Consider the following 27,650-nt stretch of genomic DNA (forward strand, 5'->3'; position numbering starts at 1 on the left):
ATAGTGGCTTACACCGCGTCCTGTCGCAATCTTAATTTCCACCGTCGTATGAGACCTACGCATGTCTGGCGCCATCGTCGTCGGACACATGCATAGGCAAGCCGTCCAGATGTCACTTGTCGGGCATGTGGCCATCCGCTGGGGCCATACGCGTGGCGGGTGAGGGAAAACCCCAGTTTCTTTTCGGTTCGGCGTAGATCTGATCTCCGATCCGTGCCCTGTCTTTTGTGGTTCGGTAAAACGGGTGCTGCCTTGTGGATACAGGGTGGCTGTGTTTGTCCGGCCTCTTCCCCTGGGCAAGAGCTGTCTCACCTTGACTTGGCGGGCTTGATCGATTGAGGATAATAGAATAGTTCACTCGGGTCAAACCAGTCTTTGAGAAGTCTGAGGCGCTCCAAGTTCTTTCCCCAGTACAGTCTTTGTGCTGTACTACGGTCCACCTGAGAGTCGCTATAATTGATGTACATTCCATAATCGTCGGTGTGTAGTTTCGTGGTGATGCCCTGGACCCAGTTCCTCATGAGACTGATGCCGCCAGATGGGTAGGGACTGTCGTTCCCCGTGAAATGGTAAAATTGGACGAGGAATAATTTGTCGCGGTGCGCGTAAGCCGTGGCCGAGTTCGGGACAGCTGAAACTGCAGAGTTGGTGCCCCCGTGTACGTCCAGCTGCACGAACCAGCCGCCTTCGTTGAAAGAGATGGCCTTGTTGTGCCAGTAATGCACAAAACTGGCCAGTACCTCGCCACGGAGGTCCTTCAGTGTGAGGCTTGTTGCAAAGAAGTTTCCATGCTCGTTCGTGCTGGGAGTCAAACAGTTTCGTTCGGCATAGTACTCGAGGCCTTGGATCCAGTTGCCGGGATGCGTGATTAGAACACCGCCGACTTTCTCCAGCAATGGGCTCAGGATCTTGTTCAGTTCAGTCGTACTTCCGTAGTACACACCGTCTAAGCCGTGGTCACCCGAATCGTGCATGATCACTAGAATAGGCGGTTAGCGAAGCTGTTGGCTAAGACAGGATTCAAATGTAAGAGGAAGAAAATGCAGGATACATCTGTCCATCTAGGTATTTGGTAGGCGGAGCAGCATCGTGATATTACTTGCATCGCATGTTCAGATCAGCAGGCATGTCCCGAGCAAACTCGACCAAAGCCGTGACCCCATCAATCTTCTCGGCCTCCATGTCCCACGTCAGCGACACCCTGAACGGCACAGAGGCAGCAGGTGCCGGAAAGGTTACAAGCTCGTAAGAGGTGACGATGCCGAAGTTGGATCCGGCACCCCGGAGCGCCCAGAACAGATCCTGATTCTCGTCCTGGGAGCAGTGGACGTGCCTCCCGTCCGCAAGCGCAATGTCAGCCGCAGCGATCGAGTCGAGAGCTAGCCCGTGGGTGTGTGACGCCCAACCGTAACCGCCGTGTAGTATGTGGCCGGACAAGCCCACGGCCGGACAACTGCCGTGGCTAATAGCCCGCCCGCCATTCTCGAAGAGCTCCCGTGCAACCTCCCCGAGGCGAGCGCCGGCGCCTACGGTGGCGATGTGGGTGTTTGGGTCGACAGAGATGCCGTTCATGTGGGTGAGGTCCACAACAAGGTGGTCATTTTCTCCCCCAAGTCCTAGGGATGTGTACGAGTGTCCACCGCCCCGGGCGCTGACCTTCAGACCAACAGCCAGACCACAGTTGACCGAGTCCTGGACATGTTTGGGAGTCTTGGCATAGACGATGAGGGCTGGTGTTACCGGGACCCGATGATTGTATGCTGCATTGGTGGCCCAGGTAGGGGAGAGTGGAGAAAGAAAAGGAACTGTGTGATCTTCAAGATATTTGATAGCGATTGCCGTCTTCGATTCAGTAGCTGCATCTGAAGAGAGAGGGCAAATCGAACGTTCTGCGTGCTTGGTGGTCTGGTCACTGATCATCGTGATCCCGGGGGGGGGGCTGTGGTCGCTCAGTTGTCGAGATTGACAACAAAATGGGAAAAACACAGAGTCTGGTAGTTTGCGCGGGGGCCAAGGAGCTGACGACGGACGTGGGGCACTCGTACAAAATAGAATGAATGAGTAAGGGTAAGTGTAACTGTGTGGAAATATTTAACTGGCGTTTCCAAGTCACTGCTCAAGATCAAAATCAGCCCTGGGGGCAGCCAGGCAGTGTTTGCCTAGAATGAATGGTCACGGGCCACCATAATTCCACGCCAGTCATACCAGCGTGAAATCTGAAGTCGGATTTTTTGGAGCTACCATTTCTCAGGCTATTTGCTTAGCTTTATCATCCCGACTTTTAAGGCTTGCAATCAGAAAAGTGAAAAGTGCCAAAAGACAAGTATGTAATTGTTTCGTTGGCGTGCAATCTGACTACCTAGGTACCTACTCAATGCTGGGCCGGAACTGGGCCCTCGTCAATAGCTGCATCAATAGACATTGCTCTTTCCGCAATGGACCAGTCTCAGAACATGACTGACGGTACTGGGCTGTTACAGACGCATAATGATGACCTCATGGACTGCGTTGTCGACCCGGATATTAATACGTGCAGATACCACTCACCTATGTCATCAACTCCACACCTAGTAGACCAGCCTGACGAAGACAATCATCACGGCCAAAAACTTCGGTACCACGGTCTCCAACACTTGGAATGAATCATTGCCCCTCGAAGCTACCTACTTACACCAACGGCTTAACCAAAACATGAGAGGGCATCCCTTTTCAGCCTGGGCGGCGACAGCATTAAAAACACGTACAAACATACACGACCCCCCCCCCCGTTATCAGTTCTCGATGCTGTGCCAATGATTTCACAAATATTCAGACACACCAAGCCCTGCCAAGCCCCGCGAAGACGGGGCCGGAAAGTCCTATTTTTGAGCTTCATGATGATGACCACCACGCCTCCCCGAGAACGCCAGAACAACACATCGCCCAGCACCCGCCCCGTGGACAGACCACACCCTCACGGTAGGTGCTAGCCATAAACGGGGACACAAGCGGAGGAAAAGGACACAGCTCGAGTTATCATGTCTCCATAGCCATGGCGTCGTCATCCTCGTCTTGCTCCAAGGTGAGCTCGAGAACACGCGCGTACTGCACAGTGAGCCGCTGCAACTCCCGGAATTTACCTGTCGACACACCAAAGTTAGCGGATTGAGGTACCCTCATGTTGCGGACTCGTGGGAGAGGAGATGGGTAGAAGACGTGAGGTCATTGTGGGTTTGGGGGATCAACGTACCCAGAATCATGACGACCCCCTTTAGCAGCTCCTTGCGGTCCCACCCACAGATCTCGTCACCATTGGAGAACCAGCCAAAGCCCTCTGCCTGGTCGTTATCCTCCTTCTCCTTCAGGATCCCGCCCATCAGCCCGTTCAACAGCTCCTCCACCTTGCCCCTGAGCGCCTCCGCCCCAATCCGCTTGGCGTACATGAACAGGTACAGCCTGAACTCGTCCCTTGCGCCGATCTGCAGGGCACCCGCGATGCGGCTCTCGAGGTGAGCGATGCTGACGCTGCTCTCGAAGCCCTCAAACCCTTCCTTCGACAGCAGGGTCTTGATGAGCCGCTGCAGCGTGTACGCGCGGCCTTTGAGCAAGAACTCCGTGGTTGTATGTCGCTCCAGGAATGGTATTATTCCGGCCGACACGCTGACGCCCTCGTCCTTCTTCTCTTTTGGCTTGGACACCGGGCCGACCGCAGTCGACTGCAGGGCGCTGACGGAGCTGTCGTTGCTGTTCCAGTATTGAGAGCCCACTGCGAACCAGGACTCCGAAAGGCGTTGCCACGTGTACATCTCTCGGGCGTAGTAGAAACCGTCGCCGTTGGTCAATGTCACGACTATATGACCCGTTGAGTTGAGGTGTGCAGAAGTAACTCCCGGCCCCGGTGTCGCAGAGTGCTGATTTAGTGAGGTGACGGCAAGGCCGAGGATGGGACCAAGCGAAACAGGCGGGTGCGCCGCCTTCATGTCCCTGACGTTCCACACATTCGCCAGACCGCACGCTGTGATGCACAGCAGCCAGTGTCCCCGACTCTCCAGGATGACAGGCTGTGACTCGAGAACCATCGCGCTGATGAAGCGGCGACCTGCCGGCGTCCATGCATACACTGTTCCATCTTCGCAGGCCACTGCCCAAAAGTACTTGGTCCCAGTTACAAGCAGAACCGCTTGTGGCAGGAAGTCCTGCCACAACACGGCACCCCTCTTGGAAGCAGTGACATGCGAGGGATCTCTAGGCTGTGCCGAATTCTTGGCCTCGAATATTATATTCTCGGGGACTTTGGCAGCTTCTTCCAGGCTGGTCTCGGCTTGCAGCACCCCCTTCTCCAGTGACCGAAGTATCTGTGAACGTACTTTTGGAATGCCGAGCCTTACTTGAGAAACTGAAAGTGATGGGCTCATCAACGCGGGCCGCAGAAACTCGGGCGCCGGTACAGCGCCGTGTTGTGGCGGTTGCAGTGTTGCGGGTTCTACACCGTCGATGCCGTTGGCCATGATAGGCGTTGGCCCTGCTATTCGTTTCGGCGCGTGCTCGTAATCTTCCTCTCCTTCGACTGCGACAACTTTCCGTTTGTTACCCAGAAGCATTGCCGCGATTCCGCCTGGTGGTAAGCCATCTAATGGTTTCGTAATGTCCATGATGGTCTGCGGGGCGTCATCCCGCGCTGCCACCGTCTTTGACCCGATCAGCTGTGTTTGTGGTAATGAAGAGGTGCCAGTGCCTGAAGAGGATATCAGTAGTGGCGCAACTCGCTTCTTGCCGTCCTTCGTGATAGTGACGCGTGACTTGAGCTCCTTGATCCGCTCTGCAGTCTTGTCGGCCTCTGCTAGTTTGTCCTTTTCCTTCTCCTTGTCTGCGGGGTCAGAATTGCCGTTCGTGGACACTCCATTAGGCGCAGGCGGCGGCTCTTTGTTGGCAGGCTGGAAGTCGCCCATCAGAGCGCCCATTCTCGATTCTGCACCTCGTAGCTCGCCGGCTTTGCTGTGGTTTTCAAGGGCCAGGCCGTCCACATCTTCTGCAATGCCCATTGCCTTCCTGCCACCTCCGTACTTTTGGAGGGCCTTGTCATTCTCCTCTGCAGTTGCAACCCAGCCAAGCTCGCCCGTGTCGAACTTAACCGACACAATGCTGCCGTCCAAACTACACGCGAATAGACTTTGGCCATCGGGCGACCAGGACAGATCAGATATCGACTTGGAGGCCAGGTCCTGCATGATAACCAGTGGCCGGGACGTGTTCGTGTTCCATATGCTGAGTGTCCGATCTTGCCCGGCCGAAGCGATTACCGTCACCAAGTTGCCGGCCCCCTGGCCGTTCGAAGAACCATCCGCGGCCGGGGGTTGGGTGTAAAACAAACGCGGCGAGAACATGCAGACCTCGGTCGGGCCCTCGTGTCCGATCAAATTTATCTCACTGTCCCATCGCGTTCGCTCAATAATAGCTACCGAGCTAACAGGTCCATTCACAGCGTTGGCTGCAGCAATGTGGTTGCCGTCCGGCGACCAAGAGCACCTCCTGAAGTACGTCGTCAACGGAGAGCTCTTGAAAGGCGATGATATTGTCGTCTCCAGGACAAAGTTGTTAATCATGTCGTGGTGAGTCGCGTTTGGGCCCGGGGAGGTGAATCGGAAGATCTTAATTGTTCGATCGTCGCTCGCCGTGGCGAAATACTTGTTGGCCGGGTCGAAGGTAATGCCCTTGACATGGCTCTGGTGTACGGCCAGGGTCTTGAGCTTCTCGAATGTGTGCCCTGACCAGATAACCACCTTGGAGTCCAGGCCTACCGAGACCAGCAGGGAGTTGTCATGGGACCAGGCGAGGTCCTGCACGTCGTTGTCATGGCCCACGAGGCGCTTATATGTCTTCCAGTTCTCGACCGGCGGGGGCTCATTGGTGCCTGTTCATGCGCCACCTATGTCAGCTTTCAGTACAAGCGCATGTGTTTGACCCAGACGCGCATACCAAACGTGGCCGCATGTGATGGAGGACTGGTATCGAGGTGGTATATGCAGATGATCTTGTCGTCGGCGCCAGAAGCAAGATAACGGCCGTTGGGGGAGAATCGAACGGAGTGGATTGTGCCCAGGTGGTGGCTCATGTGGCAGAGCTGGCGCGGCTTCGAGTAAGAGGGGTCGTCGGACTGGTATATCGACTCGGTGGACCAAACTCGGACGTGGCCATCTGCGTGGCGTCAGTGGTTTTATCCCGGAGAGGAATTGGGTGCGCGCGTTCGTACCACCGCCAGCCGTTGCGAGCCTCGACCCGTCCGGGGAGACATGGCAGCTGTAAACTTCGAAGTCCTTCTGTTCGCCTGTCGCAACCAGCCAAACCGTCAGCAATCGGGGGACTGGACGCGTATCTGCATTCCATGTGTGCTCACCACTGTGGCTAAGCCAGGAAGGCTTGATAAGTTGCATTATTGGGGTGTTGCTAAGACTTTGGGCGGTGACGGGTTTGCATTGTCAGAGGCAGCAGGTAAAGATGTGTGATGTGATGTTGCAGGTCTGAAATCGCGATTGCGCCGCGCTTGGATCGCGACACCCTTGAAAGTGCCCCTGCTCCCAAGCTGTGCCTGCCCGCAAGTTTGGGGTAAAAAAGTACCTGCCTACCTACCCGGGTACCTAGGCAGGTACCTAGGTAGTGTAGCTGCCAGCACCAAACCAGCCAAACCTGGGGCTTAAGCCTTCAGGAGCTCTGGTGGAACCTTGGGAGCTCCCGCCCGCCTTGCCACCCCGATTGGCTCGGCAGGGAACAGCTGCTTGCACAAGTCACATAGTCCATTACTGTGGTATTTGCTGCGGTCGCCGTGCATCTTCTGACGCATGCTAGCTGTTGCATACTTGGAGTATTCAAGTACTAGAGTACCTTGAACATCCGTGCGGCACGTACGATGCGACTATTCTGCCTCATCGCTGAGCTTCATCGCTCAACGAGCCAGACAGAGGGCCTTACAGTCGCACTAGTGGCCAAGGAAGCATGCTCTGCTGGCAGTTCGTGGTCAGAGGAGGAGGGGGATGTTGACCATCCTTCTCTCCGCTCGACACACACAACAACTGCACCGCGTGTTTGGTGACCGTGAGACGCTGATAATAAGGCTTTCTTCGGACGGAAAAAAACAGACCCCGCGTAGTCCCAAAGTCTGCGAGTGAGGTATCCTATACGCAAAAGTGCTGCTGCGGCAAAAGTAGACATGGCACCCCTCCCAAACGCGCTGCCCCTGATGAACATTATATCCCAAGACCCAGAACTGCCGTATCAAAAGAAGCGTGAGCTATCACAATATCACAAAGCCGAACCCAGCGAGAAAGCGAGGGCGTGCAATACAGAGGGCAACACGGTGCATCCACGCTTCCGCCCGTGGCCTAACGCAGTGGCGTGCATGCCGCGACCCATGGAGCGCTTGGCCACTTATTTGGCAACGGTGGCCTTCTTCGTTTTAGGCGTCTTTGTCTTCTGGGGGTGCTGTCAGTATCGGCTGTGGCGCAGAGACGAACATGGGATGGGGTTGGACATACGGTCGCGCTCTTCTTAGGGAGAGCAGCCTTGACCTTGGCCTCGCCCTTCTTGACGGCAGCCTTGACCTACGCCACCTTGTCAGCCTGTCATTTCAAGACATGAACGTCTCGGACACGGAGGGTGCAAGCAAAGACCCGGCGCGAGCCAAGCGGATCAGTTGAAGGGGGCGGCGGGCGGGTTCACTCCGCGGGCGCGCCGGCATCCAACAGCGGGCGTACCTTAGTCACAACACTGCTCTCCTTTTTGGGGGCCGCAGTCTTCTTGGTGACACCCGTTGGCTTCACGCCAGCCTTCTTGGTCGCGGGCTTCCTCTTGATGGTAGGGGCGGTGTCGACCTGCGCAAAGACGCGCGGCCTGGAGCTGCCAGTGGCTGATCGCGTGCCCTCTCGTGCCATTGCGACTGACTGGGAATGGTTCTACCGCGGAAGGCGCGTCAGCAATGCGATACAGATGAGGTCAATGTGAAGAGACAGGTAAAAAAAAAAACACGGGCGCAGGCGCAGGCGGAATATGCCCACAAGGTATGGCGCCGGCGGCGTGCGACCGCGGCCTGGACCGTGGCGCTGTGATGCGACTCAGATGCGACAGGCGCGGTCACGCGTGCAAAGACGTGGGCACTGCAGAGCTTACCTGTGTGGGAGTTGTCGGGGGTCGTGGGACAAAAATATGATGACTGGAAATGCGACTGCTTCGCGACAACGATTCCGAGCTTTGCGATGGGGCAATGAAAAGAAGTGTTGTGGGAGGAAGGGAAAAAAGATAAACAGGAGGGGAGGGGAGACTGGGCAGTTGCGATGCGGGAGGGTGCTGGATGCGAACCCTCCTAAGGCTTGCCAAAATCGGGTTGGGCAGGAGCGGGTGACCGATTGGAGAGGAGAAGGGGGGGGGGATGGTTGGTTGGTCTGGCCAGGCTCCTTCCTCGCTCTCTCCTTGTCTCCCCTTCTCCAGCTGGGGCTCCTCTCCTCGTTGGGCTATGGCTATCATGGGCCTGGCAGGCTGCTGGCAGGCTGACGGAGAGTTGCAAGCAGCACACCATCTATCTATAGACGAGACTAACAATCACAATTGACAGACTAACTAGATAGTCAGCGAACCCGGACAGCGACTGGGCAACTGGGCGACTGGGCGAGCCTGAGCCATTACTACTTCGCATGGCTAATGACCAACACAACCTTGGAAGCAAGATTACAATTAAAAGAAAATGAACTAAACAAAACAAAATAAAACAAGTCGAGTGTTGGGTGGCTGGGCATAATCCCGTGAGATTCCTCGTGGCTGTTTACGGTGTTGCCCCCCAGGTGTCATGCCCCCATGCCACCTGTTGTGTTGTTTTCCTATCTATTGTGTGTAAGTGCGCACGGCGTTGTGTGCCCGCCAGATTATCCGCTGGGCTATCAAATTCCGGATATTTTTGGCCGCAGCCCAGGCAGGCGCACGCGGCAATCCACTGGTGCAGACCGTGTTCCAGATCCAACTAGGCGAGCCGTTGCAGCGGTGCTCCGTCGTTCTCGTGTCTCACATCCTTGCTCGTTGTCAAGCGGGTTCCTCGTGCCGTGCCCTGCGCGCCTCACGCCAGTTTTTGCTTGCACGAGATGTGTGTGTGTGTGTGCTCTTTCTCTCTCCTTCCCCTTTTCCTTTTTGGCATCTTCGTACTGTACCTAGCTATGCCAGCGCCCAGCTGGGACCCTCAAGTGCTGTGCCAACTGGTCGCCATGTTGCCCCTGGTCCTGTAGGATCCCCGGGTCTCTGACGTGTCTACCACCTCAAGAAAGCAACCGAGTGCGGATATATTCCTCCCGTCATTACCAAGGTGCTAACCACGACCCGGTGTGTCGCTGTCTGGTCAAGGTCGCGTGCGAGTCATCAAACAAGATTCGGACCATCCCACTGCCAGTGACTCGTTGGCAACCATCTGGAAAAGGCAGACCGAGCCGCCCACCCCCCTTCCATACATACACACACACATGTTCACACACGTCATAGTGTCCTTCAGTGATAACTGCTGCCTAAGAGCAGGACAAGCGTGGATATGGCCCAGGTCTTAATAACCACCGTCTCTTTTGAATCGAGCTTTAAAACGGTCCATACATATTTCCTGGGCCTAGTGCCCGGTGCCATACATGTCGGCAGATGCGCCAACAAGGCCTGCCTGGAAACGTGCGCCAGCCCGGCATGGGTCAATGTCACCGGGGTGAGAACTGTGTCACCGAGGAGGACGCTGCCGCCTGGGCATAACAAAATACCGAGTACATTGGGTAGGTAGGTACACGCTTGACAACCACGTAGGCCAGAGGCCCATCACTGATGGTCATGCCTTGATAAACGCCGTGGGGTTGGCGGATGCACATGGGAAGCCCTGCTGTCATCTCTCCTCGTCTGGGGAATCCGTCTCACTCGCTACCTAAGTAGGCTACAACGTGTGCGAATAGAAACAAGGGCATGCCCACGGTCATCCTTTTTTTTTTTTTTTTTGGCCTTCATTTTCCCCTTCACTTTCACTTCAATTCGCTTCTTTTCCCCTCCTATTTTTCTATTGTTTCTGGTAACGAAGAGCGAACCCGCCGCTAGCCACGCGCGGAATGCTGCCGTTCACAAGGATAAATCATGTATGTGCAACCACACATGGTACCTTCTCCCCCCGGGCCGGGCGTGACCTGCATACTGCGGCGGCACGGCGGCACAGCGGCACAGCGGCAAGCCTGAAACAAGCCTGTTTCTCGCCCTGTCTTGGTAGTCCCGTGGTAGTGATTGGGCTGTTTGGCGGCTTCTTGTCTAAAAAGAGGCGGCTGACTGCCGATACTAAGGCCAGTCCCCGTCCGCGGGGCAGCGGCGGGTGCGAGCGGGTACTCTGGCATACTCTAGAAATGCGCTTGTGTCTTACTGCGCAGCACAATACATATACCATGCAGGGCCCGGCACCTTGTGGCGAAAAAAAGAAGAAGGGAGGAGTAACAACTGCATTGGCGTTTTCTTACCATATCTTAAGATGCATTCTATTATCCAGCGGCCCCCGCTGTCCTGACCCAAAAAGAACCAAACACCTCACAACCCACCAGGGTATGAATCCATCCAGACAACGCCATACTTTATGATGGAAAAATCCCAAAGACACCACGCCAAAGACAAACAGCACATTGGCCAGCTTCCGGGCAGCAAGACAACGACCGACCTTTCCTAGCTGGGGAAGTCGAGCTTCTGGCCCGGCGGCATGGACAAGTTTTCCCAGTTCACATCACCCGTCCGCGCCCCGGCCTGGATGACCTGCGTCTCCCGGACTGCGCAGAACATGCCACTGCGGCCAGTACGGTTGACCAGCTCCCAGTCGTTGTCATGGGCATTCCACCGCTCCTCGACGAACGGCTGACCCTCCTGCACGTCGCGGTACGGATTGTTCCGGGGCAGGCCCACCATGTACGATATGATCCGGTGCGGGATGGTCAGCAGCCTCTCCCACCGCTTGATTACCGACAGCCACATGAGGGTTGACTCGTCGTAGGCGACGCGCACGTATGGGTTGACAAAGACACCCTGCTGCTCGGCGTTGTCCTTGCGCGCTGCCGTCGAGACGTCGGCCAGGAAGAGGCAACACTCGCACGCGTCGAAGAAGACCTCGGGCTCGTACCGGAACCGCACCGGAGCCTCGACCGGCACCGGACGGTCTGGGTCGATCTTGTGGGCACCGATGGCCTGGAAGTTGGGGTTCGGCAGGGTCTCGTTCAGGTGCTGCACGTACTTGGCCTGCATGGCCACCATGCCACTCCAGCAGGAACTGACCGGAACCGCGTCGCTCTGCGCAACCATGGCCGCCCTCGACGTCCCGTTTCCTGCGGTGGAGAAGATTGGGAAGACCGGCACGCCATTAGAGTACCCCTCCGCGTCTCTCTGGGCGTAGAGGTCATAGAACAAGAATGGATTCTTGTAGTCGAGGGCGCACGCAGAAAGGTACTGGGCACGCCGGTCGGGGCCCAGGTTCGTGTTGAACAGGAGCTGGACCGCGTCAATCGGGTGGAAGGAGACATCGTTCAGGAACAGGACCTTGTCAAACTCGACCACGCCCATGTCCCCGGTGAACCTGTCCAGTGGCCTCAGCGCACGGTTTCGTATCTCGGACAGGTACGATAGCCTCTTCATCCGCTCGGTGCCGTCGGGCATGGTAACGTTCTCGAAGCCCGTCAGCGGCACATGCTCCTCGAAGACGACCTCGTGGGCGCATGGCACCCTGCTCTTGAACTCGCTCAGGGCAGGCTCGCCGCCGGGGCTGTCGTTCTCGTAGATGCTCAGGAACGTGTGCTCCGGCCCCAGCATGTGTATCAGCTCCAAGACCGTGTCGCCCCAACGTCCTCCTGCCAGATGCCCCCCCTTGTCATACAGGCTGACCGATATGAATATCTTCTCGTGGAAGGGGTTCGCACAGCCGGCCGGTGGGGATGGACCGTCACAGCGCGCCTTCAGCTCGTCATAGTGTGGGGGGAGTCGTGTGTAGGAGGGCGCAAGGATCGGGGTTGCTACGAAGAGGACGACGATGAAGATGATGAGTATCTTGAGAGTCGCGACAAGTGACTGGACGGGGTGTCGAAGGACGCTGCGTCGAAAGACCCGAGGGCGTGATCGCAGCCATTTCTTCAAGCGCTGGGGTAGTCGGCGGGGCGAGGGTGGCGTCTTGAGGAGGAGAACGTCGTCGAAGGAATCGTCGCTCGACTTGCCGTCGTACGAGGCATCCTCCAGGAAAGCAATGCGCTCCTCATGTGATTGTGATGGCCTGGCACTCATGACGGTTGGGCGGTGGCGCCGCGAGAAGGGCAAACAGTCCACGAGGTGCGATGTGGTTGACTCGTGGGCTCAACTTGTTGGACAGGTTGGTTGGGGGTGGGCTTGAAAAGGAGGGCTCGAGGGCAGGGGTGCAAGGGGGCAGGGGGCTGTTGAAGAAACGCCAGCACCATTACGACCAACGCCAAGGACGAAACAAACGTAGTGTGTGGTGGTGAAGGAGTGACCAACTTGTCCGAGAAGGGATACGGACCACAAGAAAGGCAAGGCGCAACGCAGCGGTCCGACGGGAAAGGAGAGGAGGGCAGGCCGTGACAAGAGAGAACAGAGGCTGAGAGGCCAGTGGCCCGTCAGTGCTTGTCTGTGGTCATGTTTCGGCGGCGGCGAAGGTCCCAAGGATAGCCCATGTGGAGACGACGACGAATCTCATTGCACAAGGCGCACGGGCAGAGATTGGGTGGGTGGTCCTGCCCAGATGGTCCCCAGATTTAATGTGCCGTCCAAGGTTATGGTATGAGGCACTTCTGGCACTCACTCCTGGCACCCGAGTCTCCAGGTCTCTCCAGGCCCACCTCCACCCCGGACCTGCATGTGGCAATGGCATGCACCCATTGCATGCGCTTCCTGTCACGGGTAACGGCTGCGGGCGGCTGAAACGGTATGGTGAACAGGTGGGCAGTCCTGGACTGCTGCTGGCTGTCCCCAAAAACCCCCCTTGGGTCCCAGTAGCTTCCCAGGGTGGGTCCGGCAGTGCAGCGTCTAGCTTCCTGCCGACTGGCGGGATGACGCGCAAGGCCGTGCCATGGTTACAGTCTGGCGGGCTTGGGGATCGGGACGTGGTCCGGGGGGCCCCTTGTGCAATCCTTCCACCAGCCGAGCACCGACGGCCGGTGGGCCTCAAGCATCGGATGAGACGCCAGAGGAGCCACAAGAGAGGGAGGCATCGACGAGACGGCAATTGTTGTGGTGTGTTGTGTGTTGTGCTTTCTTTGCGTGACGGGTTCGACGGGACGGCCAAGCAACGTTTCACATTCAGATTGGTTGGCTGATTGCCAACGGTCGGACGACTTGGGAAACAAAACGGAGAACGGCCGCTTGGCTGTCGTTTCTCGCAGCGTTGGACCCGCGCCAAGCCTCGTCCGGACTGGCACAAGACAACCTTGGAAGTTAGTGTAGAACACTTCATTCAGAGTTGACACTAAGGCTAATAAAACATTAGACCAACGCGCCGTCTTCCATTGCCGGACCTCGTTAGCCAGTACGTGCCGCGATCCCCGAGCCAGTCTACTCCAATGTTGTCCCTGGCAAGATTGTGTACCGAGTACACAGGATTAATCTCGCAAAGTGGACGCGAGGGAACCAATTTACCCACACATGCAGTCTTTCAGGTAGGCACCCTACAACAGCGCAGCACTAATAAACACTGCCACCTCACCAGAAACCGCTGCTCCTGGCGAATCAACTCGGCCCGTGACGCAAACAACTCTCCCCGTTCGCCTCGCACAGGTGCCTGTGCTTCCGACAATTGCGTTGTCTTTGTTCACCAGCGCACACCTTACATTTCCAGAGTTCTGACACGTGCATGCTCGCGCGTGGCCATCCGTCGTCACAGTCTTGTCTGTTGTTCTGTCGTCCATGCTTACAGTCATGCGCGCCTCGCGCGGCAAGGAATGTCTCTGAATCGGGACTGATCAGCACAGTCCCCCGTGAGCCCAACCACACAAGGCCATGCAAGCTTACCAGAAGCAGTCTTCGCACGCGGCGGCTCAGTTCCTCTTCCTTATTGCCTCCTCCACCCGGTCCATCTCCTTCGTCTGCTTGGACTTCCACCCGGAGCTCCTCAGACCAAGCAGCTCCTGTCCCAGCGATTTGACTGGCTCCGGCGTCTTCTTCTTGTTGACCAGCCCCGCGATCCGCGTGAAGTGGTCGTCCATGTCGCTTGTGTCGCTATGCGAGTCGACCATCGGACCCGTGGTCCTTAGCAGCTTGTACACGGCCATGAACTGGTTTCTGTTCAGCGTAGGGCCCCACTGGGCCCGGACATAGGTGTGGACGTGCTCTGTCTTGAAGACCCCAAACTTGACAAGCTCACCGATGAAGCGCGAGAGACCCAGTGCGAAGTGCTCAACGCTGATGTTGGGCCGTCCATTTTTCCCATGGTCCCAATCTCTCGCGCACATGTCGAGCAGGTATCCCGTGACAGGCCCCTCGCCATCGTATTTTGTCCCCTTGTGCTTGTAGGCAACGTTTCTCCGGATCGAGCCTGGCGTACGAGCCTGGATCTCTTTCGCTAGCCGGGCACAGAGCCTGGCGCGGTCGGTATCGTGGCATGCCATCGTTTTTACCAAGTCCAGGACCTGGCGGAAGTTCTTGGTGTCTTTCTCCGTCTTCTGCTTAAAGGCAACAACGAGCAGCTCTGGAAGGTAGAGGTCGAAATCTTTCTTGATCTTGTCGAGCACAGTCGTCACCTTTGACGAGACAAAATCTTGGTTGAACCAGTCCTCCGAGACCGAGCTGGGTGCTTCGGGCTTCACACCCACTGCTGTCGCAGCCTTCTTCGCAGATGGCGTGGCAGAGGCCTCGCAAAGCGTGGGCTTGCCACTCGCAGATGTCTTGGTCTTCTTCGAACTGGGGTCGGGCGTCTTGGGAGTAACCGCGGGTGCCGCCTTCGAAGTTCGCTCGGGCGACTGGCGCTCGACTGGCTCAGTCCTGGGGCGATCGCCTCGAACGAGACTACGGGCGCAAGCTTTCAGGTCCTCGGCGACTTTCTTGATTGCATCGTCCATGATGCCCTCTTGGGCCAACTGCTCACCAATCTCGTCCCATGCTGAAACCTTTTGGGGCTCGAGGTTCTGTATGACTTTGTCACTGCAACTGTCTTCCCACTCATCAGCAGTAACAAAGGTCTCAGTGGTGGACTGGCCCTCGCTAGCAGGTGAGAAGGCTGCTGCCAGAGTCTTTGCAGCTTCGAACTCTCCTTGGAAGAAGTTCCAACCCTCAAACATGGATTCGGCCCATTCGCACAATTTCTGGATTCTCGTATGGTAGCTCTCTTGTCCATCCTCAATGATCGCCTGGAGAGACTGTGCGAGATGGGACAGCACCCCCACGAGTCTTTCGAAAGGGTTGCCGATCTGACCGAGGACGAAGGCCCGCTCATCATCGCTGAGCCTCCACTCCGTCTGCGCCCTGGTCCCATAGTACCCACAGGTCTTGTCGAGCTCATTTAGATATGCGGCCAAGAGACTCAAGCCAGGACTGTAGGCTGGGTCAGGCTGGCGTTGGTCGAGCTGGGTGGGACGTACTGCGCGCAGCATGGACATTAAGGACGAGAGAAGGGCCTTGGCCTGCTGTTGAAGATCCTGGAACTGGGGGATCTCATCGAGATGGTGGATGACCTCTGCACAGCGCATGATGCAGACGCTTAGTGGCTTTGTCCGAATCAAAGAAGCCATGTTGGGGGCTTTGCCTGCGGCGTAACGCGTCGACTTGATGGAGGGCGCTCAAGTGCGGCAGGGTCGAAACCTCGCGAGCTTCAGATGGGAGAGTTCAGAAAGAGAGGTCGGTCGCAAATGTCCAAGCGTTTCCATTCATATGTCGCCTTAATCTTTGTTGCACTTTGAGAATGGAGATCACCAGACCCATGATAATCGAGATAGATCCAGGCACACTGTTTTTGCTTGGTGAGAAATCAGGTCAAAGTTTGCTGTTCTGGGATGTTGACGGTGCTCAAGTGCGTCGCGAGTGGGTTGACAGCCTAAGAAGTAGATGCCTACTAAGTAGGTACCCAGGTACCTAGGTAGTCTCCTGCCACGGGCCATGCACGAAGATGGCCCATTCTACCTGGAAACCCAGGAGGGGTGGAAGCCTGGAGGCTGCAAGGTATTGTCAATAGGTTGACATCTGGAACTATTGAAAGCCTGTGGAAAATGGCATGGAGATATGACACCTCACTCAGAGGCCTGGGATAGTGTTTGCGTTTTTGCGCTGTGTGCCCATTTCTTTTCCAAGGTTATTCTCTGACCATGCATAGATTCCAGCACGTCATTTGATGACCGTGTCTACCACAGCGTCGGTAGTACTACTCAATATTTGCTGTGAATGCTCCTGTAAACTGTTTTGCTTGAACGTCTCGTCCTCATCAGGTGCTTAAATACGCCAAAACTCTAGCAAGGATGACAACCCCGGTGTGCTGGTGGGTTTCAGCCCCTTGAGGTTCAAAATCACACAAGTTCGAAGTGCAACCTGTCAACGATAAATTTTATAAAAGAATCAAAGGGTTCAGAACAATCCAAGTTTTAAATGTGGCTGGACACGCTTTTTGGTCTGGCAAATTCGCATTTAACGGCTGCTTGACATCCCTTCTTGTAATTTGATGGCACTTGTTTCAGCAGTCGAAACGTTCTCTTGAATTGAGGCGTAGCAATCCTAGCAAATTTCAGTGATGCAAGATCTTAACGAGTGGCATTCTTCAGCCTGGCAGGCTTAACGCGTATTGCAGCCAAGTGCAGTGTGTCGATATGAGAAGGGAATCGTCATATTTTCTCATTCCTGTCTGCGGCCTGCCGCCCGCGTATTGAGGCTTCGACTATTTTTTGGGTGCTGCAGAGAAAACACGGCTGATACTCATGCGGTGGGAACTCTGCTGTGGTTCCTCAACGAGAATCATGCAGGAAGACTGTGCCTGTTTCTGCACGTCTTCTGAGATGGTTGTGTGACACTTAGGTGTAATCAACTTGAAGTGAAGGAGGCAGGTAGATACCTAGGTATACATGGGGGCATCTTGACGAGGGCCGGCTCTGGTTTGGAAACAGTCACGGCACAATCAACTAACATCAATTGGTGTTGCTTTTTATAGGGTACAAAATGCATATCAGGTCATTTAGGACGGTCTTGAGCGAGGACAGATAGGGCTCTATTTTCTCAAATTTGACTACAACCAGGAAACCAAAGATTGATAGGAAAAGAAGACGCGAAACAGCTAGCATTAAAAGCTCCCATGAAACCCCCCAAGCAGTGACGAGTCGGACTGAGATCCGTACCACTTGGAACACGCTCAGGCGGTCTTCTTGTCTCCTGCGAGCTTTGTCTTCTCGAGCCTAATTCGCACCTGCGACTGAGCAGCTTCGTTATCGAGAACAATCTGCTCTTTGGCCTGGTGCCATGACTTTCTTTTCCCGCTCTCAAAAAGTCGCCAGATCGTTGGTGTGAAGACACCATTAGCACAGAGATTATATAACTTCCGGTTGTTCCACCAGAACGACCATGCCTTTCTGCTGAACCATCCAAAATGTTCCCACACATCCGTGCCAGCAGCACTGTCCATCCACCGCAGGTGGTCCGTCAGGGGCTGGATGAGCGTGTAGAACGTGGCCTCGCTCTTCTGAGCGTTGAGCTTCTCTTGGCGCCACTCCAGGAAGCCGCGGTACCATGCCTGCATTTCGCTCAGAGGAGGCAGGCTAGAGTTTCCACTCCATATCTGTGACACTGCCATGGTGACCAACTCGTGCTGGACGAATCCAGGGAAGGCGACAGCACCGTGGCCGAGGAAGGCGAGCGAATTGCGGACCCTCGAGTCCTCATGGAGCGGGAACGTGCCGCGGTATAAGCGAGGTGGCGTGTCTGGTGTGCCGTGCGGGTTGTATTTGTCTTCGAGGAAAGGCGCCGAGAGATCATACCCGGTGGTGTAGATAATTGCATCGATGTCGTTCAATGTGCGTCCGTCCTTTAACTCAATTGTCTTCGGGCCCGTGATCTTTGAAACTGCAGCTACAGGCTCGCAGAATCCCGACTCTAGAAGAGGGTATATCTCGTCCGCGATCAAAGGCGCTGTGGTGGCGATGGATGGAGCTGGGAGGAAGTTCCACGACTTCGGCATGTTGGGGAATGCTGCTTTGGATGTAGCCACAATTGCTTTGTTCAATAGCCAATCCAGTGTGTTGGGAAACCATGTTGTCGCAAATAAGCAGAATCTCGTGATGTTGAGAGTCATGGAAGTATCGAGCACAGCACCCTTGGTATCGTAACGTGGCAGCTACAGTTTATTAGCGAGGAATCCGTCCGAGAAATTTGTGTGGGCGTCCGTTGCATTACGTACCAAGACAACACCATTCCTATGGCTTGCATATAACTGCGCAGCATGCCCAGACAGACCGACAGCCACGTCTTGTGCGGAAGCATGAAGGCCAACCAGTAAGACCCGCTGGCCCTGGAAAGTCTCGGGGTGATGAAAATCGATAGCATGCAGAGTCCTGCCCGTGAATTCTTCAGTCCCCCTACTCAAGATTCGGAGTCAGCCATTAAAGAAGTAAAAGTGAAGCTCTACACCAACATAGTCAGGACTAGGCCACCATGTGGCCACAGCATTGTCTTGAGACCTGCAGTCCCTGAAATCTTTGTTATATAGGCCAGAAATAAGGAATTCTTCTGTCCAAAGGGTTAAAGGATGGTATCCAGAAGCTGCTTACGGAAACTTGGGCTGTTTTGGAGTCGTAAAGGACCCATTTGCGACAGCGACCCTGTCAAAATACTCGCGACGAGATCCGTCCTTGGTGAGAAGCTCAACTACCCATGCGTCACCCTCTCGCGAAACGTGCGTCACACGTGTGTTGAGTTGAATGTGAGGGCTCAACTGGAAGTGGTCTGCGTAGCCCTGCATATACTCCCACATTTGTCGCCATGTAGGGAAGTCATCCGCATCGGCAGGGAAGGGATAGTCTGATATAGCACTCCTGTACTTGCTGCTGTTGAATATAGTGGTAGATGCCACAGAAAGAGATTCATCGTCAGAGTACTTCCATATCCTAGACACCAGCAATCAGTATCCATCCTGATGGGCAATGCGGAACATCGATGCAGTCATAATTACCCTCCGATCCATGACCTCGCCTCAAAACACGTCACATCCAGCCCTGCTTCTTTCATGTTCTTCACAGCCATGAGGCCGAGAGGACCGGCCCCTATCACGCACACCTTGGAGCCTTGCTGGGCGACATCCCGATGTGGAGCCATGTTGGGTGGCTACTGGTGCAGTGGCGCCGGTCAAAAGTCGGAGCCTTTTGACACTACCTAGGTGACTTGAACACGATGTAGGCCTCTAAGAGAACCCAATCAGGGCAAAAAGAAAAGAAGAATGCTTCTCAGAAGGGATCTTTCGTTTTAACAACCACTGCAGTGTGAATGATTGAGGAAGAACCTATAAAGGTTCCAAGTCATTATATACGAGCTCGTGTCCAGTGCCAATCGTCCGTGGGATTAGTCGACCAATACACAATAAGCACTACCAGTGGCTACTGGGCTTATTAGCTGACCATAAATTTCCAACACCAGCGAGCTTGATACAGAGTATGATGACATCTGGATCCTGCACGGACAGGCAGCCATTTATTATCCCTAGCGCCAAGTAAGCCTCTCCTGAAAGAGGAATGAACCGGAATCCTTGGCACCCTTGACAATACGAAGGACTGGCATTCCCCCAATAAGAACTTAGAAGCATTTGCCAGGAGTGGAAATAGGTTCTAACAGCTAGATAAAAATATCATTGTTAGATTTTTGTGGTTGAGATGCTATACATGCATGGTCCTTACGCACATGCCATAAAGCTGCGAAAACCGAGAAAGGCCCAAATCCACTGATCAAGTATCGTGTAAGATTCCGGGCTGGGCCTCGACAGATCCTCTTCCCTGGAGCCCGCCCTCTCCAACTGTGTCGTGCAAGACACTTGGGCGGACCCGGATATCACTCACTACACCCCATCATGCCAAGGAAAAGGTAACAACAAAAGACCCCGATTTAGGATATTCATCGACTCTCCATTCATTAAAAGCTTAAAGAACGGCCTGGACTGTGACCGTCACAGCTACAAATACTTTGTTTCTTGAACATTGAAATCAGCACGAAATCAGCACAGGAACGGCTTTTATATCCCAACCCTGATGGTCGGCCCCTACAACTACCAATTTGTCTTTGATCACTTCAGCCCGCCAATTTCGGGTGTCAATATCATTTGCCATCCCGCAGCTCCAAGGGATCAATCGAACCTGTTATGGGTTGAGTCACAGAATGCGTCAGCGACCGTTCCTACTACATCGCAATCAGGGATGGTGCTGAATCCCGTGGAAGACCGTCCTTGTAGAGTAACGGCCACGTCGACATCTTCAGCTTTGGGCAAGTAGACGACTCACTTGATGTGCAGAAATTTTTGAGTTATATTGCATGCATTCATCTCAAAGCCTGTGTTACAGTCCAATCGGTACTAAGTGCGCTGAATTCAATGGCATATTGCATGGCGCCGCGTGCATCTGGCGCAAAGAATTATACGAACATCCAGAACTTGAGACTTGTCCGCCGGGAGGAGCGAGCAGAAGAGCCAACGTGTGGATGCGTTGGACATTTCAAGACACGGTTGTCAAGACGATGTAGGCGACTGATGTATGTTTGAATGCCCACGTAGTTATTGCGGCTTCCGCCGTGTACTTGTGTAACAGAAGCCAGAGGCTGAGCTGCGAGGTGTCGTGCATGCTGAGGCTTATCTACGAGCAGGGGACCAGGGGACCAGGGGCTGCCGGGCGTAGATGGCAGAAGGTGAGGTCCTTTTGGGCTTGGAATTGTTTCCGCCCCGCCCCCTGTTGAGCTCCCCGCAGCCCCCCGAAAAGGTGTAGCGCGGCGTAGCGGCAGCCCAGAGCAAGCAGCCAGGCTGAGTACTGTGGTACTTGGCATTTGGCTGCCCAAGGTCCCAAGTCCCCCAGCTTGCTTGGCCGGCATGGACGCATTCCGTAACGAGAGCAAAGCCTCAACCCTGGACCTGCGACATCATTCTGTGCATCTCTCTGCCCGGCCCTTCTCGACTCTTCACCATCCGCCAACTCCCCAGCCATCCTCCGCCTGCCGAAACGCCCACATACCCCTCCCACCGGCCCCAGAGCTCGACCGAGACTGCGAACTGATGGGCTCGCCGCCATGTCGGCCAACCCAGGCATGAGCCGCGCCGAGCGTTTCGAGGACGAGAAGCGACGCATAATCGAGAGCTGCTTCAACAAGAGGGACGACGATGGCTCAGGTGTGCACCGAGAAAACCCCCTTATCGAACATGCTGACTGTTGACTCCCGCCTGCGCCAGTGCTCGAAACCTACATCACACACCTGCGGATTCTCGAATTCTCGCAGTATCCGACCAGTCCTCCTCCCCCACAGGCGCGGACGCCCCAGTCAGAAAAGCCCCGTGTCATCATCGTCGCCGTTCGAAAGTCTGGCCGAGTCCGAGTGCACAAGACCAAAGAGAATGTGAATGGCTCCTTTTCAATCGGCAAGACCTGGAATCTCGATGATCTGGCCGCCATAGAATCATATACTGGCCCCAACACCCCTCCCGACTTTCGACAATGGGCTGGAGACAATGGCTTTCTCGTCACCCTCGGCAAGCCATACTACTGGGAGGCACAGACGGACAAGGAGAAGAAGTTCTTCATTGCCAGCCTCATCAAGATATACGGCAAATATACCGGCGGTCGGGTGCCATCCCTGTCCAACTTCGACCAGCGCGAGCTCGATCAAGTCCTCGGCGGAGCCGCCAGGAAGGGCGCCGCCAGCCAGCAGACTCCTAACCAGCCCAGCCCGTCCCCTGCCCGACCCTCCCCATCTCCCGGCAGACCTCCGCCGCCGCCCTCGCCGGGCCGGCCGCTGTTGCCCTCCGCCTCCAACCAGGCCCTAAGCTCGCGATCGAATGGCCCAGATGCCACTGCCGGCTCAGACTACACCCGCACCCCCTCGCGAAGTCCCATGCCGCCCAATGGCAACTCGTCGCCGGCCTCGAGTCTGACCCCCAGTCTCGACTCAAGCCGGAACATGCGGAGCCAGGAGCCTCCCTTGAGGCAAAGACTGGCTGCCGGCAACAAGAGCCAGGACTCGGTAGCCAACTCGTACAGGAGCGGCGATGAAAGTTTACGCCCCAGATCTCGAGGGAGGCCGAATGGTGTACCGCCGCCATTCAACAAGACACAAGATCCCCCACCCCCCGCGCTTGCTCCCGCCTTCTCTCCGAACCCCAGCTCCAGGACCTCAGGAGACAGACCCTCGATGGACAGGCCCTCGATGGACAGGCCCTCGCTGGACAGGCCCTCGACGGACAGACCCTCGCTGGACAGGCCCTCAACGGACAGACTTCTCGTAGATAGGTCTATAGGAGATAGGCCCGCCGGAGACCGCCCCCCAGAGAGGAAGCGTCCGCCAATGGACCCGTTGCGGCCCACCGGCCTACCGCCAGATGATGCATTGGTACCGGCGCCTTTAAGCAACGCGAACTTGCGTCGCTCACCGTCTCGGGATGTCCTGGAACCTAGCTCGCCGATCGCACCACCACCCAGGAGTATTGAGCGTATGTCGCCTAGAAGACCGTCAGGCCGGCCGACACGCGCAGAACCCCCCTCGGCCATAGATCAGATCGCCGCTGAACCTGTCGAGCCTCCCGCCCCTCCTCAACCCACCGAGGCCCTGCCGCCACTCGACACTGCGGCGCCTCCGCCTCTATCTGTGTCTGCAAATGACGGTAACAATGACAGCCCCTCAGTGCCAGCTTCGGCTTCTACGCCGGCTGATAGCCCAATAACCTCTCCAGTCTCCCCTGAGGAGCACCGTCCTGGCCTCGGCCCGATGATCAAAGCGAAGAGGTCCCAGAACAAATTGGCAGGGGCCTTGTGGAAGGCAGCGGCAGCGTCCAATGCGTTCAAACCTAGGGTCGGAGGAGCAGGTGAAAAGTTGCTGAAGGCCGCCAAGGAGGAACAAAACAACGGCCCGGATGGCATCACGGCAGTCGTTCCTGCTCCACCACGTCCGAAGTCCATTGAGAAGAAACCAGAGCCGGTACCAGAGGTCACAGTTTCTCAAGCCGAGCCAGCACCAGCGGAGCCCACGAAGGTCCAGAAATCCGAGGCGAAACCCGAGCCACAGCAAATCCCAGAGCCAGAAGTCAAGGACGAGCGCAAGAAGTCCGTTGTGGCAGGCAATGATCTCAAGTATCTGACAACTCTTGGCGTTGACCCATCTATCTTGGATAACAAGACCGCTCAGTTCACGGAATGGCTTGACTTCTTCTCCTGGGTACCAGGCGATAAGATGCGAACACTGAACTCTGACGAGATGAAGTTTGATATCGAACGAGAACTGAACAAAGCACAAGCTGGCGGCTGGCTGGCCCGATTTCAGGAGGAGGATGAACGTGTTGAAGCCATCAAGACTGGAATTGATGCAGCAGTCGATGAATGTGACGAGCTGGACAATCTCCTGACTCTGTACACCGTTGAGCTCTCTGTAGGTCTATCTTGCCGGGTCCCGACTTTTCATGCACTAATTTTCTTTCCAGACCCTCCAAGATGATATTGCGTACATCGAAGCGCAAGGACAAGGTCTCCAGGTCCAGGCAGCGAATCAAAAGCTCCTCAAGAAGGAGCTTGAGTCGCTGCTGGAAACCTGTGCGATCACTGCAAATGACCTGCAGGCCTTATCTACGGCTCCTCTCGAGACTGTCAATGGTGTAGAGGAAGTTGAGACGGCACTCGTCACCCTGTACAAAGCCATGATTAAAATCGACCCGAGCATGGGCAGTCCGGACGGATCCAAGACCGGAGATGGCAGCAGCGACCAAGCTATTGACTTTAATGGCGACTATGCGAAGATGCGAGTTGTGCAGGAGAAACGACAGATGTACATGCAAGAGAGTGCCATGTTCATGCAGCGGCTCGTGGATTTCATGGCGAAACAGTTCAATGTTGCGAATGACGAAGTAAGGAGGGCTTTGAAGGGCGCGTTAAACAAGAAGATCGACCCGCAAAACCATGATATTGGGCGCGACATGCTCTGGAAATACGACCCACTCATGCTCTACACCAGGGACGCGGACCTCGAAGTCTGGAATCGGCTGATACAGATCTACCAGGATGCCGCTCACCCGACGTACAAGATGGAATTCCGGGATGCTCTAGACTCGTGGAAGAGGAATGCAAGGAAACCAGCTGGGGAAGATGCGCTCTTGTTCTCTTCCCAGGAGGAGAAGAAAGAAGAGGGTCTTGCAACAGCCGCCCGCAAGCTCACAGTTAAGAGGAGCCAGACGCTCGCCAGGATCCGCTCACCTCTTGGGGAAGGCCAGAATAAAACTACCAACAGCAGCGCGGTCGACTTGTCACGGAACTCGCCATATGAAATATTCGCCAACGTCCTTGACGATGTCCTGCCATTGGTAGAGATGGAACAGAATTTTGTCATCGACTTCTTCCATGCGACCACGATGGAGCAAATCGACTTTCCGGACGCCGTTGCCGCCATCAGTCCCGGGGCCCGTAGAGGTAACGATCTCAAGAGGCACAGACTCATGGAGCCGGATCGAGATCTCGCACGACGAGTGACACGATCGATGGAAGTCATCTTCCCATTCCTTGAAAAAGATCTCAGCAACATGGTCGACTGGGTCCTGGTACAAAGTCCATTGTAAGTGGCTCTTTTTAATTTGCCCCCCCCGGGGGGGGGGTCTGTGAGCAAGTATATGTGGCTAATAATTCTCCACAGGCAAGGCGTAGGTGTCATGGCAAGCATGGAGCGCAAGCTCGCAGATATTCAGCAGTCCAACCAGGACTTCCTGAATAGCGTCTTGCAGAAAGTCCACGGCAATCTGCTTGTGAAATTCAAGAGATTTGTAGAAGAGCAAATACGGGCTATCGAGGACACCAAGGTCAAGATCAATAAGCGAAAGGGCGTCATCTCCTTCATGAGAGTATTCCCGCCCTTCAGCATGGCAGTGGAAAACATGCTCTTGGGCATTGATCCTAATCTCAACGTCCGCCGCACTGTCGATCGCGAATACGATCGCATCTTGAGATCTATGTTCGAGTCGCTTAAAGTCATCGCACGCGAAAACCCAGCGGTGGGTGTGGCAGCAGCAGGTGCAGGGGCTGATCCCGAAGATAAGGAGGCGCTCAACTACCACATCTTGCTTATTGAGAACATGAACCATTACGTCGAGGAGGTGGAGACACGGGAGGACGAGACCCTCGAGAAATGGAAGCGTGCGGCCTCTGAAGAGATAGATGAGCACATGACGCGATACCTCGACGCGGTGATGCGTCGACCCCTTGGAAAGCTCCTCGACACCCTTGAAAACATCGAGGGCCAGCTCAAGTCAGGCAAGGCCCCGGCCGCCATTGCCGCTCAACCTTCGAACAACAAGACAACGTTCGATAAGGTGCTGCTCCATTACGATGCCAAAGAAGTCAGGAAGGGCATCGAGGCATTGAGGAAGAGAGTCGAAAAACATTTCGATGAGAACAACAGCCTGGCTATGAAGGTGACAAAGTCGTGTGAAACCTTCTATAATGAAGTTGAGCAGAGGATCAATCGGGTCGTCTCCGAGCTATATGGCGGAGAGGTTCTGGTCGAGTGGCCTCGATTGGAGGTGAAGAGCGGATTCAGGTGAGGAGTGAGTGAATGGTGACACGGTGGGAATCAGCGCGGGAGCGACCTACTTGATGATACCATGATTAATCTGCATGGCGGAAGGCAGCAATAAATACAAAAAGTTTCCCCACGTCCATTAAAATTCATGCAACTCAGACCTTGGTACGATGCCTCCTTCCCACACTGAGGGCTACGTGGGTGATCACAGACCGGCTGCCAATGCCAAGATTGTGGTTCATAATGAAGACGCTTACATTCTTGACTGCTTAGCCATTGGTTTTCAGGTCAAATGACCCCTGTCTCCGATCTTGGGACGAAAGTCTGCCTCGTTGGCCTGGGAGGTCGGGATTGGAGGTGATCATGAAACGCTTCCCGCTTCCCTCCGACACCTTGGTTTCTAACCGCTCTCGAAACCCCCTCAGTTCACCCTCCACGCTTGCAGACAAGCTTGCGAATCAGATGACGCCCCATTTTGCAATGCAATCATGTCAAGCGCTATTTGCACAGCCGCTTTCGTTTGGAAAATGGGCAGAGATCTGTCTTTGGGTCTCCCAGTGGGCTTCACATCTTCTCTCATCTCTGGACTGATGATATGTACACCGACCCGACTCTTGAGGACTCAGATGCGAGATCATAACACGTGGATCTCGTGCCACTTGCCAAGCACGCATATGTAAAATAGGCTTTGCTCACTCCTCACCTCACGCTTGAGGGAAGTGGTATTTTCCATCACCGCCAACATCGCCGGCTTCTTAAGCAATCCAGGTGCCATGCGCCGCTCAAGCCCGTCGAGGCTCTTGTTACCCGCCTTGCTCTTCATATCCTCTCAGCAGAACTTCGGCCTCGCCGCCCCGGCACCCACGTATCACAATGAGAGGCACGATGAGAGGGATCTCTCCGGCGCCGTAGGAGATCTGATCGACGACTTCGGTGAACTGTTGAACGACACAGCGAGTCTCTTGTCCCAATTTGTGGCGGTGATCAAGGAAGTCAAGAATTCAACAAACGAGAACGATCTCGTCGGACTGCTCGGTGTGAGTGTTATTAGCAGTGGCAAGAAGGATGATGATGATGATGATGACGACGACGAAAATGGCGCTGGCGTCAATGGGACGGTCAGCGCCGTCGCTGCGAATGGGACTGTGACGTGTCCGGACATGGCAGTCTTGTTCGCCCGTGGGACAGCAGAACTCGGTACGTGAACTCTTCGCTCTTGCCCAGGCACTCGCCGGTGGTTTTACACCTCCGGTTCCGTGGCTAATGTACCATCGCAAACAGGAAACGTCGGTCTGTACACAGGACCGTCATTCTTCACAGCGCTCCGCAACTACATCAACGGAACATCAACGATGGCCGTTCAGGGAGTTCCATACCCGGCCTCCATCGGCGGCTTCCTGCAAGGAGGCTCACCGCTCGGCGCAGGCGTCATGGCCGAACTAGCCAACAAGACTGCCTCGGCCTGCCCCAACACCAAGATCGTGATGGCTGGCTACTCCCAAGGCGCACAGGTCGTCCACAACGCAATGGAGAAGGTGGTGGCCATGTCCAACACTACCGCTTCTAACAACATCGACGTTGCATCCCGCGTCTCCAGCGTCGTCCTGTTCGGCGACCCACGCAACGGCACCGCCATCGCAGGTATCGACCAGGGAAGGGTCCTGAGTCTCTGCAACGCCCAGGACAATATATGTGCCAAGGGCGGCGACAAGATCACGCTCGACCACCTCACGTACAACCGTGATGCGCCTCAGGCGGCCATGTTTGTGATGCAGAGGAGCGCGCTGGGGTTGATGAGCAACGACGCTATGATGCAGGGTATGAGTAACGTGCCGGTGGTCAAGGTTGGAAAGGGACAGAACGGGGGGCAGCAAGTTGGGACTGGCCTGGGTCTACCTGAGATGTGAGGGTGATAGATGGTACTTGATTGTATATAT

General features: G+C 55.4%; 8 protein-coding genes across 8 annotated transcripts; 2 read left to right on the plus strand and 6 right to left on the minus strand.

The window, feature by feature from the left end:
- Positions 1–308: 308 nt before the first annotated feature.
- Positions 309–2,066, minus strand: KVR01_000205 (uncharacterized protein; the record flags this gene model as incomplete). The annotated part of the gene is made up of 4 exons (XM_044783439.1): positions 1,741–2,066; positions 1,413–1,692; positions 1,104–1,379; positions 309–979 (listed from the first exon to the last, which is right to left on the minus strand). The coding sequence occupies exons 1-4, from the start codon at positions 1,918–1,920 to the stop codon at positions 309–311; spliced, it is 1,407 nt and encodes a 468-aa protein (XP_044650154.1). The 5' UTR covers positions 1,921–2,066.
- Positions 2,067–2,623: 557 nt separating this feature from the next.
- On the minus strand, positions 2,624–6,617 carry KVR01_000786 (uncharacterized protein). Its single transcript, XM_044790196.1, has 5 exons — positions 6,374–6,617; positions 6,230–6,304; positions 5,956–6,174; positions 3,230–5,890; positions 2,624–3,119 (listed from the first exon to the last, which is right to left on the minus strand). Exons 1-5 carry the CDS (start codon positions 6,408–6,410, stop codon positions 3,016–3,018), a joined length of 3,096 nt encoding a protein of 1,031 aa, XP_044650735.1. The 5' UTR covers positions 6,411–6,617; the 3' UTR covers positions 2,624–3,015.
- A 457-nt stretch (positions 6,618–7,074) lies between these two features.
- On the minus strand, positions 7,075–8,513 carry KVR01_000983 (uncharacterized protein). Its single transcript, XM_044785591.1, has 4 exons — positions 8,140–8,513; positions 7,728–7,925; positions 7,509–7,574; positions 7,075–7,446 (listed from the first exon to the last, which is right to left on the minus strand). The coding sequence occupies exons 1-4, from the start codon at positions 8,491–8,493 to the stop codon at positions 7,402–7,404; spliced, it is 663 nt and encodes a 220-aa protein (XP_044650932.1). The 5' UTR covers positions 8,494–8,513; the 3' UTR covers positions 7,075–7,401.
- Positions 8,514–10,474: 1,961 nt separating this feature from the next.
- KVR01_000465 (uncharacterized protein) lies at positions 10,475–13,421 on the minus strand. The gene has a single exon (XM_044792108.1). The coding sequence runs from the start codon at positions 12,277–12,279 to the stop codon at positions 10,684–10,686; it is 1,596 nt and encodes a 531-aa protein (XP_044650414.1). The 5' UTR covers positions 12,280–13,421; the 3' UTR covers positions 10,475–10,683.
- A 247-nt stretch (positions 13,422–13,668) lies between these two features.
- Positions 13,669–16,031, minus strand: KVR01_000388 (uncharacterized protein). The gene has a single exon (XM_044785532.1). It carries the CDS (start codon positions 15,729–15,731, stop codon positions 14,043–14,045), a length of 1,689 nt encoding a protein of 562 aa, XP_044650337.1. The 5' UTR covers positions 15,732–16,031; the 3' UTR covers positions 13,669–14,042.
- A 1,301-nt stretch (positions 16,032–17,332) lies between these two features.
- On the minus strand, positions 17,333–19,430 carry KVR01_000278 (uncharacterized protein; the record flags this gene model as incomplete). Its single annotated transcript, XM_044782727.1, has 4 exons — positions 19,145–19,430; positions 18,744–19,079; positions 18,374–18,551; positions 17,333–18,310 (listed from the first exon to the last, which is right to left on the minus strand). The coding sequence occupies exons 1-4, from the start codon at positions 19,285–19,287 to the stop codon at positions 17,333–17,335; spliced, it is 1,635 nt and encodes a 544-aa protein (XP_044650227.1). The 5' UTR covers positions 19,288–19,430.
- A 1,602-nt stretch (positions 19,431–21,032) lies between these two features.
- On the plus strand, positions 21,033–25,846 carry KVR01_000830 (uncharacterized protein). The gene is made up of 4 exons (XM_044792365.1): positions 21,033–21,334; positions 21,395–23,580; positions 23,633–24,753; positions 24,832–25,846. The coding sequence occupies exons 1-4, from the start codon at positions 21,235–21,237 to the stop codon at positions 25,733–25,735; spliced, it is 4,311 nt and encodes a 1,436-aa protein (XP_044650779.1). The 5' UTR covers positions 21,033–21,234; the 3' UTR covers positions 25,736–25,846.
- A 640-nt stretch (positions 25,847–26,486) lies between these two features.
- KVR01_000757 (uncharacterized protein) lies at positions 26,487–27,620 on the plus strand (the record flags this gene model as incomplete). Its single annotated transcript, XM_044793336.1, has 2 exons — positions 26,487–26,892; positions 26,995–27,620. 2 exons carry the CDS (start codon positions 26,487–26,489, stop codon positions 27,618–27,620), a joined length of 1,032 nt encoding a protein of 343 aa, XP_044650706.1.
- Between the last annotated feature and the right edge of the window lie 30 nt (positions 27,621–27,650).

The sequence above is a fragment of the Diaporthe batatas genome, assembly GCF_019321695.1.
Source record: "Diaporthe batatas strain CRI 302-4 chromosome Unknown Contig00001, whole genome shotgun sequence".
In the NCBI taxonomy this organism is placed as follows: Eukaryota; Fungi; Ascomycota; class Sordariomycetes; order Diaporthales; family Diaporthaceae; genus Diaporthe; species Diaporthe batatas.